Source organism: Pollicipes pollicipes, unplaced genomic scaffold (assembly GCF_011947565.3).
Source record: "Pollicipes pollicipes isolate AB1234 unplaced genomic scaffold, Ppol_2.1 Scaffold_7261;HRSCAF=8764_pilon_pilon_pilon, whole genome shotgun sequence".
In the NCBI taxonomy this organism is placed as follows: Eukaryota; Metazoa; Arthropoda; class Thecostraca; order Pollicipedomorpha; family Pollicipedidae; genus Pollicipes; species Pollicipes pollicipes.
Genome location: NW_023597054.1, coordinates 45,131,489 through 45,149,707, shown reverse-complemented (window position 1 = coordinate 45,149,707; position 18,219 = coordinate 45,131,489). Strand labels below are relative to the sequence as shown.

The 18,219-nt window shown below is 51.9% G+C and overlaps 1 protein-coding gene across 3 annotated transcripts; it reads right to left on the bottom strand.

Annotated features, from left to right (window-relative positions):
* Nucleotides 1-10,637: 10,637 nt before the first annotated feature.
* On the bottom strand, nucleotides 10,638-18,137 carry LOC119112706 (UDP-galactose translocator). 3 transcript variants are annotated; one of them, XM_037236972.1, is made up of 6 exons: nucleotides 18,095-18,137; nucleotides 14,838-14,924; nucleotides 13,940-14,053; nucleotides 12,440-12,654; nucleotides 11,273-11,905; nucleotides 10,638-11,010 (listed from the first exon to the last, which is right to left on the bottom strand). In XM_037236972.1, exons 2-6 carry the CDS (start codon nucleotides 14,851-14,853, stop codon nucleotides 10,969-10,971), a joined length of 1,020 nt encoding a protein of 339 aa, XP_037092867.1. In that variant the 5' UTR covers nucleotides 14,854-14,924; nucleotides 18,095-18,137; the 3' UTR covers nucleotides 10,638-10,968. The 3 variants fall into 3 exon arrangements, with proteins under 3 accessions (XP_037092867.1, XP_037092866.1, XP_037092865.1); XM_037236971.1 differs by lacking the exon at nucleotides 18,095-18,137 and adding an exon at nucleotides 17,963-18,088; XM_037236970.1 differs by lacking the exon at nucleotides 18,095-18,137 and adding an exon at nucleotides 17,842-17,949.
* Between the last annotated feature and the right edge of the window lie 82 nt (nucleotides 18,138-18,219).

Genomic DNA, 18,219 nt, shown 5'->3' with positions numbered 1-18,219 from the left:
CGCACGGGAGCAGCTGGCTCCTCAGGGATGAAACCAGCCCGCACAGGGGATCGGGCTGCCTGAACTGGAATGCCGCCGCTTCGCACGGGAGCAGCTGGCTCCTCAGGGATGAAACCAGCCCGCACAGGGGATCGGGCTGCCTGAACTGGAATGCCGCCGCTTCGCACGGGAGCAGCTGGTTCCTCAGGGATGAAACCAGCTCGCACAGGAGATGAAGTCGACCAAGTTGGGACCGAACCGGCTCTTTCAGGCGATTTAGCTGGCTGTTCTCTGTTGGGTCCGTTCCTTGGCGCAGATGGCGGTCGCTTGCCCAGCCGAACGTCTGCCCCAGGTGAGACACCACGGGTCATCAGGCGGATGTTTTGAGGGGAGACCGTCTGCGTGAGCCGATGCGCACCTCTGGATGTCGGCGTCTGTCCTGAAGCCAAGCCCGGGGATCGTGACTGCCCCGTCTCTGCTGCCGTCTGTGGCGCCGGCGCCTGTCGACGCGCCTGGATCGGACCATCCGCCGGCCTGGGAGCCGCTCGGTATCCACTGCCAGTCTTGATGGTGACCACCTCGGCCTTGAGCATTTCATTGGTGCGCACCAGACCTTCGATCTGCTCGCGCAGCGGACGCAGCGCGCCAGTCACCAGCGCCCTCTCGGCGCGGATCTGCCGCAGTTCACCTCGCAGCGCCGAGCGCACCGGCCACGTCCGGCCCGGCGGCACCGCCCGGCGTCATCAGCTGCTGCTGACCACCCGCGGCGCCGGCCTCGCGCCCCCCGCGCCGGCCCGGCCGGCGCTCTGCCTGCTGCTGGCGGTCCCCCCGGCGGTCCCCCCCGGCGGTCCCCCGGCGTCTGCCGGTCCCGGCCGTGGGCCCCGCCTGCTGCTGCCGGAACCGCATCACCAGTGCTCCAGATTGCCGGCCTGCTGGCTGGTGAGTGTGCCCGTCGGCCACCAGGCGCTGGAGGGCGGGCAGGGTGAGCATGGCCGGCGGCGGCGGCAGCGGCTGACCGGTCGCTACCGCAGTCAGAACGGCCGCCTCACGCTCAGTCAGCTGGCCGGCTGTCACCAGCCGCTGCAGGAGCGGGCCAGGCCCGGCCGCCTCCGCCGCCGGGGCTGGGGCCACGGCCCGCGCCGCCCGCGAGCTCGGGCACACTGGGCAGAAGAAGCTGCACTGGTCGGTCGGGAAGCAGCAGCCGGGGTAGTTCATGCAGACGAAGCGCTTGTGCCGGCTGAGCGGGCGGCTGTCGCCGGCCGCTGGCGCGGTGAGGTGGGGCAGCAGCAGCACCAGCGCCGACAGAGCAGCCGCCGCCAGTCTGCGGACGGCGGCACGTCACTCACAGCACCAGCGCCGCGAACCGGCGACGAGTGTAGTGGAGAGCGGGATCAAGTCAACGAGGTAAGATATCATCGACTGTAAGGACTATGTATGCTGGCACATCCCTACGGCGCGCCTCTGCGGCCGAAAGGCGAGCGCACACAGATTGTGGCACTCGCCCCGTCAGTCCGGCGGTTTAGCAAGGCCAATTGGGCGAGTCGTGGTAGCAGCTGTAAAATGCAACCATAATACTCAAGATTACTCGTCGCACGGACGTTCGGTTCAACAATTCCAATGGTGTCATTCTGGTCGCGATTTAACACGAGCACAGACACGGCTGGTGTTGTCTTCCACTGGGTCACGGACTCACCTTATCCACATGACGGCAACCTGGACCGGCGTCTTTCTTCAGAGCCGACCGCGGACTGAGGATCCCACATCGCACCTCCTTCCACATTGCCTCTCCCGCTCCGAGCGACGTCCAAACCCTAACCGGATTAGGGCGAAAGTGGCGGCGGCCGCGGCAAGCGCCTCTTGGGCACGCCGCTCCAGTAAACAGGCGCCCTCGTGCATTCGCCGACCGCGTGCTAAATCCCTCGCACCGTCTCCGCGATGGACAGCTGTTAGATTTCTAATCGACGGGCCTCACACGAGTGACCGGATTACGGTCCGCACACCGTGCCGCGGGCGCACCGAGTCAATCAGGGGACCAGTCCAAGAAAGCATGCACAACGAAGCGACCATATCGGGTTCTTCTCTTTTCACAGAATATCGATTAATTCAAATAATTCAAATCAGCGTCCAGCCAAAATGTTTCGACGACCTGTCCAGAGTTTGACGTTGACAAGTAACTGGTTACAGAACAGCAATGCTCAAAGAAACAACTAAGAGGCTATTTCCAGACGCCCCTTAACGGAAATATGCCGCCAAAGGAACGAGGGTGCCCAGCGCCCCAAACGAGCCCCTGGTCTTTGGTCCCGAGGGGTCCTTCGGCCCCTCTTCGGGCCTCCTCAAACGGAGTGCGTGACAGACTCGGGGCCACTTATCGACACCTAACCCCTTGCTAGGCAGTGTGGGCCCCTGACCGACGCAGGAACCCCGATCATTGTTTCAGGAGCCCAGACTAATACAAATGGTGGGCATGATATTTTAGGTCTCGGCCCGACGGGCCGGGCTCCTTCATGTGACGTAAACCTACACCTTCAGGTCTTCCAGTCGGTCCCTTGATCATCGGTCCCAACGGCCCACGGGCCCTCTCTTCGGACCTCATTGAACCAGACGCGGATCCAAAGGGGGCACGGTGTCATGTCCCCCGTAGGCCCGTAAGCGGCCCATGGACTCCAAAGGGGCCAAAAGCTGGCCGAAAAGATGCTGTTTTTAACACAAACGCAACAAAATTGCACACCTTTGGACTTTCAGACGACCAAGAACGGTCGCAAGCGAAAGTGAAGAGCCCACGAGCAGACAAAAATAATCCTTCACTGGTTGAGGGAGCGGTGACTGGGAGGTCATAAGGCTCTTTACGCTGTCCAGGGGTCATATGCTGTTTCCGGGAAGCCTATACGGCCACGTTTGGGGTCAATACGATTACTAAGGAGCCTCCTATGTTGCTCCTGATTTCTTTGCATTTCATCGGAGGGCCTTGCGATGTTGGTAGGCCCTTACTGCTAGCGCGGCGGGGGGCGCTCTTGTCAATCAGGGGCTTTGTACGGTTTTTCCTCATGTTGTTTTCCCCAAAACAAGGCAGGTCAACTACGGCCCTTCACGTTGGCCCCTGTTAACCCACCGACACAGCTGCGATATGCTGATTGGCACATTGGTCCAGGGCCCTTCCAGTTGCCTGTCACTTGCTTAGGATCCTGCGCTCTTGTTGGGAATTCATCTTTTAACACTCACTCGGGTGGGAGGTCACTTTTACCCCCCCCCCCCCCCGAGGGTTTTTCCGGAATAGTGTCCGAACAGGGTGGTGTAGCCACGCCAAGGTTAGAATAGCTGTAGACCAATGAATAACGGATCGTTTGGTACCAATAATTTTGAGGTACCTTGTAAGGTCACTGGTCTATGGCAGGTCGAAGTCAGGCCATGGATTCAGCGATTTTAATTTCTAGGGAATCGTCCGATCTGATGCGACAACGGAGTATTAGACGAAGTCATACACCTCTGAGATATTTTCTTAGTCAACACAACAACTGAATGCACAAAGTTCATTGACAAAGGGTCAGGTATGAAGGCCAGGCCAAGGTCAAAACCAGCCTGCCTTATTTCTCCAAGGCTTGCTGCATGGGGTAGTTTCTGGTGTTCATCTCGAATTCATTGAGAACAGGAACTGCACTGTACATCTTCCATGGGCTTCTTAAAGGCCGGGATAGGTCACTGACCTAAAGTAGCCTACGTCAACATATTTAAGGAGCATTCTACCTAGCCTAATCTTTGTGACTTATTCAAATGCAAAACTTAAAGCAGACTTGTACAATTTTGGTTACGTGGCCTTCGAAAGGTCAAACAAGGTCACTGACCTTGATTGAACGTGTGCCATTCTGCTTAGAACTGGTATCTAGGTTCGGGGGCACTTTGAAGACCAACCTGAAGTTCAACCTTGTTTGACCTTATTCGACCCAAAGGTTGCAACCTTGAGAGCTCAAACTTTAATCTCTGTGAGTTCACGTAAAGGTCAACACACCCTGTGAATGTAATGTCTCTAGCTCTCTTAGTTTTCGAGATCTTAAGGGGTCAAATTGACCTCTACACCCTAGAGAGGGGTATCCAGCCGCCGACCCGGTCGCGTGTTAACCTGATTAGGCACACCCGGTCGTTCAGGGCCCCCCAAATTGGGTCTCGAGCATTTCATTTTTGAATGGAGTGCCTTGCATCCTTGCCGGGGCCCATCTGTTAACACGCTAGGGCACACTGGATTGTTTGGGACCTTGCACATTGGCTATTTGAATGTAGGGCCCCACGCTCCCGTCGGGGGGCACCTGATAGCCTGCTTGGGTACACTCGACCTTTCGGGGCTCTCCAAGCTGAGTCCTGGGCATTATTTATATAATGGAGGGCCCTTGTCGGTGCCGCCTATCTAATAGCCTGCTCGGGCAAACTCGGTAGTTCGGGGGCTCTCTACACTAGGTCTTGGGAACTTCCTGTATGAAAGGAGAGCCCTACACCCTTGTCGGGGCCTCCATCTGTTAACCTGCTCAGGCCCACTCGATCATTCCGGGGCCCTCCATGTTGTGCCTTGGGTGCCTCTTATTCGAATGAATGACCCTACGTTCTTGGCGGGCTCCATCTATTAAGCTGCTCGGGCTGGTAGCGGATACAGAGGGGGGATGGGGACAGGCACGGATCATGCCACCATGTGCCTCGCGAGGACCCATAGGATCCGAAGAGGCACATGACTAACCGAATGGACGTAGTTTTCTAACACAAAACACGGCATACTTCGCTGATTGAAAAGATGGTTGGGGAAAATCTTGGGGCTCATGGCGCTGTCCAGAGGCCCTACGCTGTGAACCGGGCTCTATATGTCCAGTTACTAGGTGACTCTGACTGACGCTAAGGAGCCTTCCACGTTACCCTTGATCTCTTTGCAGCTTCTCATAGGGCCTGCGCTATTCTGACATACGGTCTGCTTACATGACTGGGTACTCTTGATCGATCCAGTTTTCCTCCGAGGATTCTTCTAATTTGCTGAAAGGCTCCACACACTTTGTCCGGGGCCCCATATGCCAGAGTACACTAAGTCGCTCAATGACCCTCCACATTGGTGTCGGGTTCTTTCCACTTGTTCGCAGGGCCATGTGCTGTTGCTGGGGCTCGTATAAGGCACGGTGCCGAGCCACGCGATGCTCAGGGGCCGTCTTCTTTGAATCAGGACTTCTTCCCCTTGATCCCAATTGCGGAGGACCCTTCACCTTCACCCTTCACTTCGGGGCCCTTTCTGTTCACCTGCCCGGTCACTCTTGATGATACAGGGACATTCATTCAGTACACTGGTCTTCGGTAATCCTCCTCAGCTCAGAGGGCCCTGCGCTCTGGCCGGGGTCCGGCATGTCAGCCAGGGCACTCTCCATCGCTCAGGGACCCGTCACGCTGGTCTTGGGTTCTTCTCGTTTGCTCTGAGAACACTTTACTTGCTGACGGGAGCTTCTTGTTTGGCCTCCCACGACACACGTGATTGCTCAGGTTCCGTCCCTATGGCCCTTGGTACCTTAGCCTTATAGCAGCAGTCGGATATGCACCGATTAATTTTTACGCGCAGCTGTCGAACGTAATTTTATGTGCCGCCAACGTCGCATGTGTCGTTTCACTTGGCTATCGAATGTGCGACTATAATCATACTTGCGCACAACGTTATTAATGCATTTTGAATGCTACGATAATTTGTACTCATTCACAACAAAGGAAAAAAACTGCATGAGTCATCAGCCATCACCTAATCACATCGACCGGCCGGCTCGGCGTAAATAAGCTAAGAATCAAGTTCCCGCTTGATTGTGATGGCATCAAGCAGCCAGCTTTAGTTTACTTCGCATGCTTTTTTTTCGAAATAGCAGGTCTTATATGGCACAATTTTCTATGATCTGGACCAAATGGATAAGCTCCATACGTGTGCATGCGTGACACGCCTAGCTTTCTAGGGCTTCGCGCAGGAATGTGGGTTCCTGCATTATGCATATATGTATATATGTAGTGTTTTAAACTATTTATTTTAAGAATCATATGGCCGGAATCCGATATTTTTGGAGAGGGTCCCACACTCTACGGGGCCACAATGCCGTGTGTCCCGCCCCCTTGACGAAATCCTGGGCTTGCCTCTGCATCCAACACTGTCCTTGGTCGGCTCGGACCCCTTGTCACCACAAGACTCCTGTTAGACACTGCGCGCCCAGACAGATACAGGGGCTCCAGCAAGTGTAAATGTCTGGCCCGGCTTTGCCACTGCCTGGGAAGTGGGCCCTCAGGCCCATAAAGACACGGGGCCGACTGTGCAATACTGGTGGTACCTGGCCGACATAAAGGCCCCTATCACATCAGACGGTCCCCGATCAGTCCAAAGGGCCTCTAACTGCCATTGAGGGCCCGTCCCTGCAAGCCGGGCCCTTTCATAGGGCTACGGCTAGCCGTTCCTACCCTTAGGCCCTCCAATCGAAACCTTGATCGTCGCTCCCGGTGCGCCCTCCAGCTTTTTCGGGCCTCCTTAAACGCTGCCTCTGGCGGAATCGTGGCCCCTTACCAGCACAGGGCCCTTGTTGGTCACTGTAGGCTCCGGACAGACGTTGAGGCCCTGCCTATGTAAATCGTTAGCCCGGCTTTTCCCCTGCTTGGAAAATAGGCTTTCAGGCCCGCGCTAAGACGGAGCCGACTGTGCGGTATTGGTGGTGTATGACCGACTTATAAGCAATTGTCGACTCAGGGGGCCCCCGATCGAAATGGCGTGCCCCTTCCGCGATGTCCACGGCGTTGTAAGTCGCGGGGGCATGCAGGAGCATATACCGGACTTTGTAATGGAGAATGGGGCGTAAGTAAAAGCTTTCACTGAAATAAAAGTGCGAAATATCCTGCATTATGATATAACACTTGCCTTCATTCTACGCATTATTGTTCGGATCGTAAAAATTTAGCAGTAGAAATCTCTGGACCTGTACAAACTTGATTTGGGAGGGGAACGAGATCCCAGTGGCTTCCCCCTCGTGAATACGTCTTAGAAGAGCCGTGTCAAGTAAGTATAATGTCCTGATATTTTGCTGTCTCACTTGCCTTACGCGAGTCCACGTGACAAGTGGACTTGCATCATACATTTCCGAGTATCTGAGGCTGTGGTAGACAATCACCCACGCATTGGCAGATGTGGGGAACGCCCCCCCCCCCCCCCCCCCCAACATCCCCATGATGCCGCTGTCCTGGCTTTCGGTGGCTTGTACCAGTAAGGTTGCACTGTTTCCGAAAAAAATGCTTAGCTTAGACTATGTGAACAGCTGATGATCATACTTTTCCAGATTGCCGCCTCCCCAAGGCAGTTCATCAGCGTCACATCACCTACATATGATCAACCTTGATGCAGTTGATGCAACTACGCTGTGACTCGAAAACTCTTCATCCAAACGTCGGACGATAGAGAACCGCAGGAGGTACAACGGCCTTTAACAGGCCGCGGCTGTTCTTGACATGCTTCCTAATAACCGTTGCTTGATAACGCGCCTCTTGATAACGTAGGGTCAAATTTGGGTCGGTCAAGTCAAAGTAATGTTAAAGTGATGACGCTGATTGGGGTTTTAGGGCGTATCGACGCCTGAGGCCAGCTTCCGCCGAAAGCTTAATGTTAAGAAAGTCTCCAGGTTTTGGAGCGCGATTTGAAGGGTCTGGAATGCACCTGCAAATCCTGCTCCAGGAGGGCGAGGGGAGTACAGTCTCCCAACTTATGAAGATTGCATGATATGAAGTTACGAGTCACGCCAGATCGAGTTGGTATTAAGTTGTTTCAAATCTCAGAAATAGGGAGATGAACACTTATTCCTGGCATGGCGACACTTTGTTGTTGTTTATTGGTATTTTCGGGCGCATCGACTGCAATAGTGATTTTGCACCCATAACGATGTTTTTACTTAATCAGCGTGGTGTGAAAATGACTTCAGAGTCAATATCTTTTAATTAAGAACTAAGAAGTTGTTTGGACTCAAGGAAGGAGGCTTTGTCAGAGCACATCGCCAATTGTCAGGGACGAAGCCTACGGACCAGTGACGACGTTGTTCTTCGATGAGGCGCGGACACGGTACAATTACATGGTGGACAGTGAAAACGGCACCACGTCGATGGCATAGGGGTCTGTCGGCTCCAAGCAACAGATGGCCATGGATGGCATACGTATGCCTAATACGCAATCTGTATAACGCCACTTCTTCCCGCCGGTCACTGCGAGAGCAAGATGGCCACTATCCCCACTGGGTTTGTACCGCTCTGAGCTTATTACCGCCAACCTGATCCCAGCGGCGCTGCAAGTTGCTTTTGGGGAGGGTCTCGACTGCCGGGTAGAAGTCTCTGGCGGAAAACGGCAAAGACCGGTTACATGGTGCCACTGCTGTTCGCTCAGCAGCGGCATCAGCCTCCTCGTTGCCCACGATATGGACGTGACTGAGGATCCAGCGCAGGGCAACACTCTTCCCGATCCGATTCAACTGTGTCAGATGTGATAAAAATGTCTTGTATAGGGGGACATGATGAATAAAAAGACTTCAGTGCAGAGAGATTGCTCAGTGAATCTGTAAAAATGGCGCGCAATATTCGTCACCAACTTCCATGAAACATACCGTCTTGGTAATCGCAATCAATTCCGCTGTGAAAACTGACGCTTAGGCCGGTTACGGGAACGATCGAGTGACGGAACCGCTGACGAACGCACAGCCCACGCCACCAGAGGTGTTGGATCTGTCTGTACACGTCGGAGTGCATCTTTCACATGACGCCAGAAGCTCGTGCCCTGGATCTTGTCAGGTTTGATGATGTCTTGTTTTCCTAATTTCTGTGAGCGAGATGTCTATTAAGGATATGGTCACCTGCCAAGGAGGAGCCAGGTGGCTTGCTTGCTTTCCACCTTGAAGAGGAGTTTCGCTCTCTTGCAACAAGGCTATCACTCGGAAACCGAAAGTTAAAACATGCTCCTGCTACCCATGACCAAGGGAACTCACAGCATACCGAGAACATGCTGCAGGATATGTCGGATGTGACGGGAACTGCCGCAACTTCATGACATAACGTATGCCAAGCATTTTTCTCCTCGTCGACAGTGGTGGCCCGTGTGCCTCCATGAAAAGACTGACAGAAGGTGACGTGCGGAACACCGCAGTAACAATACGAATGGCGGTATGGTGAGCCGCATCAGGAGCACGCGCGCTGGCGGCATAATGATACCATGGGGACAAAACGTAGAACAGAACCCCGCATTTATTTTCAAATACTGATTGTTTCCGACAGCAATTACGCTTTTTGATGTAAAACGCTTCGTACGGACAAGGCACTTGGAAAACATATTGCTGCCGGCGAGCATCAGCGAGCGGCCCACAAACTCTCTGCCCCCCCCCCCCCCCCTCCGCCGCGTCCACAGGTCAGACACCCACAGCCCCAACCACGCACGACTCAACCGCTGCCCTCTCGGCAGTCATCAAGACCAACACCAGTTGCGCGGGGCAGGAATGAACTATGTGCACACACCGACTCCTGCCTCGCGCGAGAGTTTATCAGCGTTCAGCGAGACGGAACATTTCAACAATTATAACGATACAATAACAGCCCTTCAGCACAGTCCCGTCCCGAGCATGTTTCCAACGAGACCGAGTGGCAACATTGCTATTTTGTACAGAACAGACTGGTTATATGCACTCGAGGTTGCATGCAAGAAAAACCAAAAGTTAAGACACCAGCACTTTATTGTTTCCTGAGATCAAGACAACTCTGCCACGCAAAATACTTTGTTTCGAAAACAACACCCAAAATGCACGAGACGGATATGCACACAGCTAAAGCGAAAGACCCATGACAATCCCAAGAAATCGGTTCCGAGCACATTCCAACACAAAGCCTGTTGAGGATAACGATTACCGCGGGACCGAGAACAATCAATGTGAATCATGGCAACGTTACGCCAAGAGCTTGGTAACACTATGGTGACCAGGCGACGTACCTTAAAGTGCAAAACTCGAACAACAGCCTTTATGTCTTTAGAAACCCAGGTGACAGAAGATCAGCGTCAGCCATCGATAGGGAACCCAGAACGTGGCGATAGGAGCAACGTAAGTCACACAACACGTAAAAAGCTTGGCACATTCCGGCACGTTACAATTGCTCCAACTGTAAGCCGACAAACCCGGTTTACAATTGGAGCCTTTGGAAGCATGGCCGACGGACGAGCCGGACGCGGAATAAAACAAAAGGGGAGACAACGCACTTTCGTGCAGAACAAAAGGGAAGGAAACTAAGCGAATATGACGGACGGCAAAATAGTCGCCCACGTCAAGTAATAGCCCACATGCCTACGATGACACAGAAAGACATGATCGTTCACCATAGGTGTCACCCACAGTGAGCATTTACCGCGTGACTGGTAAGACGAGCTCTCCCCAACCGACCACGACACATACTGATTTGGACCCTGTGTGCCCATAACACATACGCCTGCAAACGCACCAGGAGTGTCCCAAACGCCCAGAGTTAGCCGACACTGACGGCAGCGACGGGCTGAGCAGAGGAGCTAGCTGAGGCCCGCCGCGTCGAATATGCCATGGGCACACCACACGCTGCCGCACCCAGCGATGGAAGCGCTCTCAAACCAGTATGCAACACTTCTTGACATGCAACTCCAACCAAATCAACCAGCCACACTGATTTCATATTTAAGTTCGTTTCCAATCAAAATATCACTCATTCTTTAACCCAAGAGCGTGGAAAATATCCGTATAACTGAGTACAATCCTCACTTTTGGATGCCGAAGTCAGCAGAGGACCTGGCTGAAGTATAAGGTTCGTTTGTACATCCGACTACGAGGTGGACCCGTGCGTGCATAATGAGATAGTGCAGGATACAGAAGACCTCCACCAAAAGAGCCAAAGCAGTGCGTTCGGCGACAGGAGCCGGCTGTCCGGTCTGGGGTCTGCCGGGGCCCGAGTGAGTGCATGGCGTCACGGTGCGACCTTTCTGACCGCGCTCCCGCCACCGTCAGCCTGGCGGCGGAAAAAACAGTCAGAGTTCGTCTGACGCCCACCAGGCGGCAGAAGAGACGAAGCTGGCAAATAGCCGAGTCATGCACCGCTAAAGATCAGCGAGTAAGCAGATAGCTGTGCAGAGCGAACACAAATATAGCACGTTTGACGACAAGCAGCGAGCCAAGATAACCAAACCAGAAAGAAAAAACAGCTTCAGAGCCTTCGCGCTGCTCAGAGCATAGGTAGCCTGCGCACTGCGCCGTCAGCGGCCGCCTCACACCTTGAGCGGGATGGCGGCGACGACCGGCGGCTGGTAGCTGTACATAAACACGGCTGACAGCACCATGGCCGTACCCGCCACGAACATGACCGACAGCTGGAAGTCGAATAGGTAGATGGAGACGATGCACGAGATGATGATGGCCAGCGAGGTGGCGAAGCCCTTCAGGATGTTGTCGGCGTACTTGACCACCACGGCCACCAGCAGGCCGCCCATGGCGTTCTGGAAGATGACGCACCACACGACCCAGTCGAAGCCGAACAGGAGGCCCTTGTCGGCGATGCGGCCGCCGTCGCTGAGCAGGCCGGTGGCCAGCGCCAGCGGCAACGACAGCGCGCTCAGCTGCACGTTTCGGATCCAGACGCTCACGTCCGAGCCCTTCAGGATCTTCTCGAAGTAGATGCCGGCGAACCCGGACAGCACGCAGGCGGCGAGGGCGCAGCTGAAACCGAGCAGCTGGCTCTGGGCGGGCGCGTCGGCAGTCGGCCGCGCCGGCTCGGCCTGCGCCAGCTGCACCAGCGCCACGCCCACCAGCAGCACGAGCAGTGCGCACCACTGCAGCGGCCGCAGTGAGCGGCGCAGGATCGTTACAGAGAACACGGCCGTCGTCAGGATCTTCAGCTGGTAGGTCACCTGGCGGCCAGCCGAGCGCGTCAGCACGCCGCTGCGCCCGGCGGCTGGGAGTGCGAGTGTCCAGGGGCCGCAGAGGCCGAGGGTAGGTGGGTCAGTGCACGACTGATGCTCAGACAGAACCGTAACACATAATTCCTCCTCACGAGCGCGATAACTTGAAGGCGCATGCACCCACTGCGCTATACACTGTCAGCGGTGATATGATAACTTGGGCCTCCAGGCGCTACCGAACATCTAAAGAGGAGGTACCCTATGTTGATATGGAAGGCTAACTCCGCCCTGATACGTGACAGTAGTACATATCCATGGGTTCATTTCATTAAGCATCGCAGCTGGATTCTACTGGTGCCTAGTAACTAATAACCACTGGTGCAGAGTAACTACCTAGTAATTCGTAACCCGTTGACCGCCACAAATACTGAGGAGGCAGCTCCATCCAGACGTGCCGCGAGCATGAGTCGAGGGATCTCCCAGCTGCGCCCACTCACCACGCCGCGGCCAGTTGTAATGATGGTGATGATTGGTCCACCTCACCTGGTAGGTAGCGGCGTCGAGATTAGAGGCAGCCACGTACAGCAGGTTGTTCTGTACGGTGTAGATCAGACTGGGCACGCCCACTTTGAGCGTGTCCAGCTTCTGGTCGAGGATCTGCGTCTTGATGGCCAGCCAGGCGCGCGAAAGCGAGCCCTCCGAGGTCGGCAGGATGGCCAGACACGTGACCAGCTTCACCAGCTCGCCCATCAGCACGGCTGCCGGTCACACGACCCCTACGTTAGCTGGCGTCTCGCCGGGGGAGACGAGGCCGATGGTTCAATGAGCTAGCTGGGATTCGGATGTAGCTCCGAATGATGATGGGGCCGGCGATGAAGGAAAGCCGGATGTTTAACGCTTTTTACGCGATTTCGATACAACTTGTATTTCACAGATTTACTGTAAACCCATTGGCTGCATGAGTTTCTGAGATCAGCGACCACGCTAAGCAGCGCTTGTTGCACAAGCAGTGGCCTCAACATCGCATCGTGAAATCCAGCCCTTTAAACACCACCAAGCACACAAAGGCGTCCATTGTGGGTCATTATGTGCGACACTGCCCATTTCTGAACATTGTACAGAACTAAACAAACATTTTGGTGAAACTTGGCGGGGTGCTTTGGTTAAGTTCGCCATATATTTTATACTTTTCCATATGTCACACGTCAGTTTGCACGTACGGAGCACGCATAGGGGTCATTGATAAGCATGCCTTAACATGTACGTTGGCAACGCATGTCTGTATCATAATAACTGCTGTTTATGTAGGCGTGGACTTTTTTTGGTCCCTTGGGCGACGCAATAAAACCACAGAAGCGTTTTACGCGCAGGCGCCAGCATATGTACGCATATTGTATGGCGTCCTATGCTGACAATTCGCCTGGGTTTTGGAGCTCACAACTCCAATCCGTTCTGTACCATAGGTCCTGGTGCTATCTGCCGGCTTTCAATCGGCACGTCATCATGCGACTGCGTCACAGCAACCACTGAATTCCCCTGGAGGGGAGCCACAGCCGGTACACGCGACATTATAGCTTACAGCATCAATAAAAGAACACCTATCGTCTTGTCCGAGCACCTGTCTCCGCCATTTTCCCCACAACGGCCCGAACGTAGCGGTGCGATGGTGCGCACACAGCTGCGCAATGACGCTTCTTCCCCCCCCCCCCCCCCCCTCCTCAATCACCTAACCCTCCATCCCGCGCTCACCTGCGCGTAAAACGACTGGTGAGACGAAGTCGAGCTCGCGTTTATCTGCTGATATACATGCTGATGTTTACGCCCCACTCCCAGCAGCGCGAATCTGTATTCCACGGGATTTCACAATCCATCTACCACGACCACATATGACACGCGACTTACATAAACGTGGGCAACATCAATGGCACTCGGTCATATGATGCTCATCATTATGACTCCCACCATCGCCCTCTAGCAAAGCTCCACCTTCCCGACTGGCCGGTGAGGCGACTGCGGAGCGCACCGCCGCCGGCGGCCGCTGACCTGAGGTGGACAGGAACATGTCGCCGGGCCGGGTGCGAACGTAGCGGGTGCAGAGGCCGAGCAGCGCATTCTGTACGGTCAGCGTCACCAGGCTGATGTACTTCATCGATGAATCTGAAGGAGAATGGCAGGTCGGGCTGCACCAGGTCGATTTGATAAAGTGGGGCAGAACCAATTCCCACACGAAGAGATGAAGTTGAAAGGGCAAAACATGAAGTGATATATACAAAAATAAGGTGGAACAGATCTGAAACAAACAAAAAACATCACACAAACTTCTGTGATACAGAAGCGATGGCAAGAGATAGCTATCACTGTCTGTTTCATTTGGCCTCTATTCCATCACTGGTCACCACCCACCTTTATTCATCACCACTTTACCCCCCATTTGGCACCTGGCAAACAGGGACTGGCAAACCCCTGATGAATATTTGCATACACCATGACAGTGCTCTCAAACACTACTTGTATCCAACCAAACTTATCCTTACCATACCACCAGTTTCCATCTGGACCTATGCATATATTTTCCCAGTCTGCCTGTCACCCTTGGGAAAGTGTTTGTTAACACAATAAATGGAAGAACTGATATTGGTTACACATAAGCATCAGCTGATGTAAAATCAGCAACACAATAACAATCCTGAAACTAGGTACATATTTTTACTATGGTACATTTATTGTGGCTTTAAAAGCCCAAGAAACAAAAAAGGGCTTCAGTTCCCGCATACATAAAAGTTGTGGAATACTGACTCACAATGCCAATATGGTGTACCAACTACTAAGGTCATTTTGCACCAAAATTAATGTTTACTTTTACATGAACAGCATGGAAATGGTGCATCCTCCAGAAGCTTAATTTGTGATCCCCCATTACATGTGGCTGCTGACAGCTTACCTTTGGTTTGAGCCATAGTGCAGATAGAAGAGGCTGCTGCTGTCCACCAATTCAGCTCATCCAAATGAAATGCTGTCAAAACCAGCCCTGAAAAAGGACTGCATGTGACAATGTGGCACACTGTGCAACATGCCAGCACATGAAGATAAAAAATCAGAGTCAGCATGAACTAAATTTATGCACATTCACAATCACTACTACCCAGGACTATACATGTATATGATCCTGGTGCATGCAACCATTTCAAATGTGTTATGGAGGGTGTGTCAGCCCAATATGAAGCTAATTTCCATTTCAGAGCATGTATAGGCCTGATGAATAACCACCCCGCAATTTAGAAGGGTGGATATGCACAGCCTTCCTTCATTGCACAAAGTACAGTGAGCCTGGTTATATGTTTATGTGCATTTGCCATCTCATGAGACATTGACTTGTGCCCTGACCACAAAACCATAACCTACAGTACACAATTTGTTACAAAGTGATGAACGTGTTTTGTATTTGGTTTGATGTGTTATACTGGGACAGGTAGAAAACAACAAGACTTGCTGGTTATGTCTAGTAGATGATGTGTTTACAGGCAAGCAGCCATCAATGACCAGGCCCCAGTCTACCACAAAATCCTTATCCCAGACATGTCTAGGGTAGCAGCACATTCTTTGCAATACCTTTACATGCATGTATATTATAAATACAGGTCAGGGTATACATTGCTATCTCATTTTAAAAAAGAGCATTGCGCATCAATCGTTGTCTTTAAGGCAGAACATATCGTAATTAATCGTAAAACAGGTCATCTAAACTCTTACCTTGGAACTTAAATAGCTACGATATCAAACATCAGAGCGCCACAAACACACGGCAGCAACCGCGAGCCTGACGCTACGCGTGATCACAACATTACTGCCCATCGAGAACCATAAAAATGTACGGGGCCAAGGTAACAAGAATCCAATGAATTTGTTTCTTGGGTATCCAAAGCAGCCTTCTGCACTGTTTGTAGATTGGTCAATATGGTGGGCAAATATGATGTATTTGGGTGGGGAATGAAAAGCAAAATGAGAACATGGCAGCTAAACAAAGCTTCTTAATGTGGTATGTATATATGGCATGGAACATGGATGCCAATGGGACATTGGGTTGAAGGGGATAGGGTGGGGAGGTTATATTAGGTTAGGCAAATTTAGGCTAATTTAGACTATGTTCCGGACTATTCTGGCCTGTCTGTTTCGTTAACGTAGCTGCATGCCATAACAAATGTATTTCATTATTAGTGGTACCTGGGTCCCATACATTCTTTATCGTTCTTGATAAGCAGAAATATTGTAACCACGCAACGATAACGCAGAAACAGCCCTGGGGAGTTGAGGCGGTGGAGTGTGAGCGGCGTTCGGGAGCTTGCTGTCGTAGTTATTGAAATTCAAAGGTAGGAGCATGAATCTACCTGTTTTGTGATTATTTACTAGACGTTCTGCCTTAAACATGACAAATGATGCAAAATAATTTTTTCTAACATTAGACACCAAGGTCAGGGTATACATTGCTACCTCATGTTAAGAAAGAGCAGTGTACATCAATCATCGTTTTTAAGGCAGAACATATCGTAACTAATCGTAAAACAGGTCATCTAAGCTCCTACCTTGGAACTTAAATAACTATGATAGCGAACATCCGAGAGCAAACACGCAGCAGCCACGACCCCAGCGCCATTTCTATGCGTGATCGCAACACAACTGCGTGATCACAACATTACTGCGCATCAAGAATCATAAAAATGTATGAGGCCAAGGTAACAAGAATTCAATAAAATGTGTTTCTTGCATATCCAAACAGTCCTCCATATTGTTTGAAGACTGGTCACATGGTAGGGAAATATGATGTTTTTGCGTGGGAAGGAAAAGCAAAATGAGAATATGGCAACTAAACAAAACTTCTTAATACAGTACATGTGTATGGCATGGAACATGGATGCCAATGGGACACTGGGTTGAAGGGGATAGGGTGGGAGGTAGGTTAGGTTAGGCTAGGTTAGGTTAGGCTAGGTTAGGTTAGGTTAGGTTAGGTTAGGTTAGGTTAGGTAGGTTAGGTTAGGTTAGGTTAGGTAAGGTTTGGTTAGGTTAGGTTGTTAGGTTAGGTTAGGTTAGGTTAGGTTAGGTTAGGTTAGGTTAAGTCAGTCAGGTCAGGTCAGGTCAGGTCAGGTCAGGTCAGGTCAGGTCAGGTCAGGTCATGTCAAGCCAGGCCAGGCCAGGCTAGGCTAGTTTAAGCTATGTTCTGGACTATTCTGGCCTGTCCATTTCATGAACATACCTAGACATGGTAAGAAGCATTTTTCATTGCATTATTATTGTTACTGTGGTCCTGAGCATTTTTTTGGGTTCTTGATAGGCAGAAATATGGTAAAACGGCACTGGGGAGTCAAGGCAGTGGGGTGTGTGCAGCGCTCAGGAGCTCGCTATCGTAAATATTAAAATTTGAAGGTGCGAGCATGAATCTACCTGTTTTAAGATTATTTATATGTTCTGCCTTAAACACGACAAATAGTGTACAATTATTATTTTCTAACGTTAGGTAGGAATGTATACCTACACTAGCACCAGAGTATACCTACACCTAAATACACGCTCTCAGAATGAAGGATGCATAAGCACTAGTTTTGGCCAGATGAGTCAATATTTAAAGGAAATGTGACCTTGAAAAGGTAAGTTCAGGCAACACTACTACAGAAGCATTTTCACTCAAAATATAGAGAAAATTACATGCAAATTGACACAACCTGAGCTCCAAATGCAAATCTTCAGGGTTCCCTGCACAGATGACCAAAAGCGTGTGGCGGAGCAAATGGGTACCATAGCAGACTGGACCAGGCCGAGCAGCTTACGTTAAAAGCCGGGAAACGATTAAAAGCCAGCAGGCCTTATAGCTGGCTTTCCCTGCAGTCACCAAAGGTGACGATATCTACCCATATGGCACAGGGACATACAAAGGTATTGTCACGCTCACTCACCACCTGTTACGATTTGCAAAGATCCCGAGGGATGCCCACAAACACCTCCACTTCCGTGAAAGACGTCCCAGAAAATCCAGCAGGCAACATTGAGTTTGAACAGCACGGAATAATGGCGCACCTTTGACATTCACTTATACGTTAACCTTGAATCTTCACCACGTCCACAGTTTTACATAACATTTCTTGAATATACATTTCCTTGTTAAAGAGCAGATTCACCGTTGCCGTATTCGCTCCAATTGGATCATACCCCTTTTGATTGGTTGGATTTGTGGAAGCGCCGTCTATGCGAGCTCTTTTCGATCAGAATGATACAGTTTCTCTACCCTCTCTACCCATGGAGAGAATTTACCAACGGCTGTGAAGGTTTTCTTG

What these genes read in the sequence shown, in the direction of transcription:
- LOC119112706 (XM_037236972.1), bottom strand. An exon ending in CATGTTCCTGTCCACCTCAG is followed by an intron (nt 12,655 to 13,939) that starts GTCAGCGGCCGC and finishes TGTGACCGGCAG; the next exon opens with CCGTGCTGATGGGCGAGCTG. An exon ending in TCGCCGCCATCCCGCTCAAG is followed by an intron (nt 11,011 to 11,272) that starts GTGTGAGGCGGC and finishes TTCCGCCGCCAG; the next exon opens with GCTGACGGTGGCGGGAGCGC.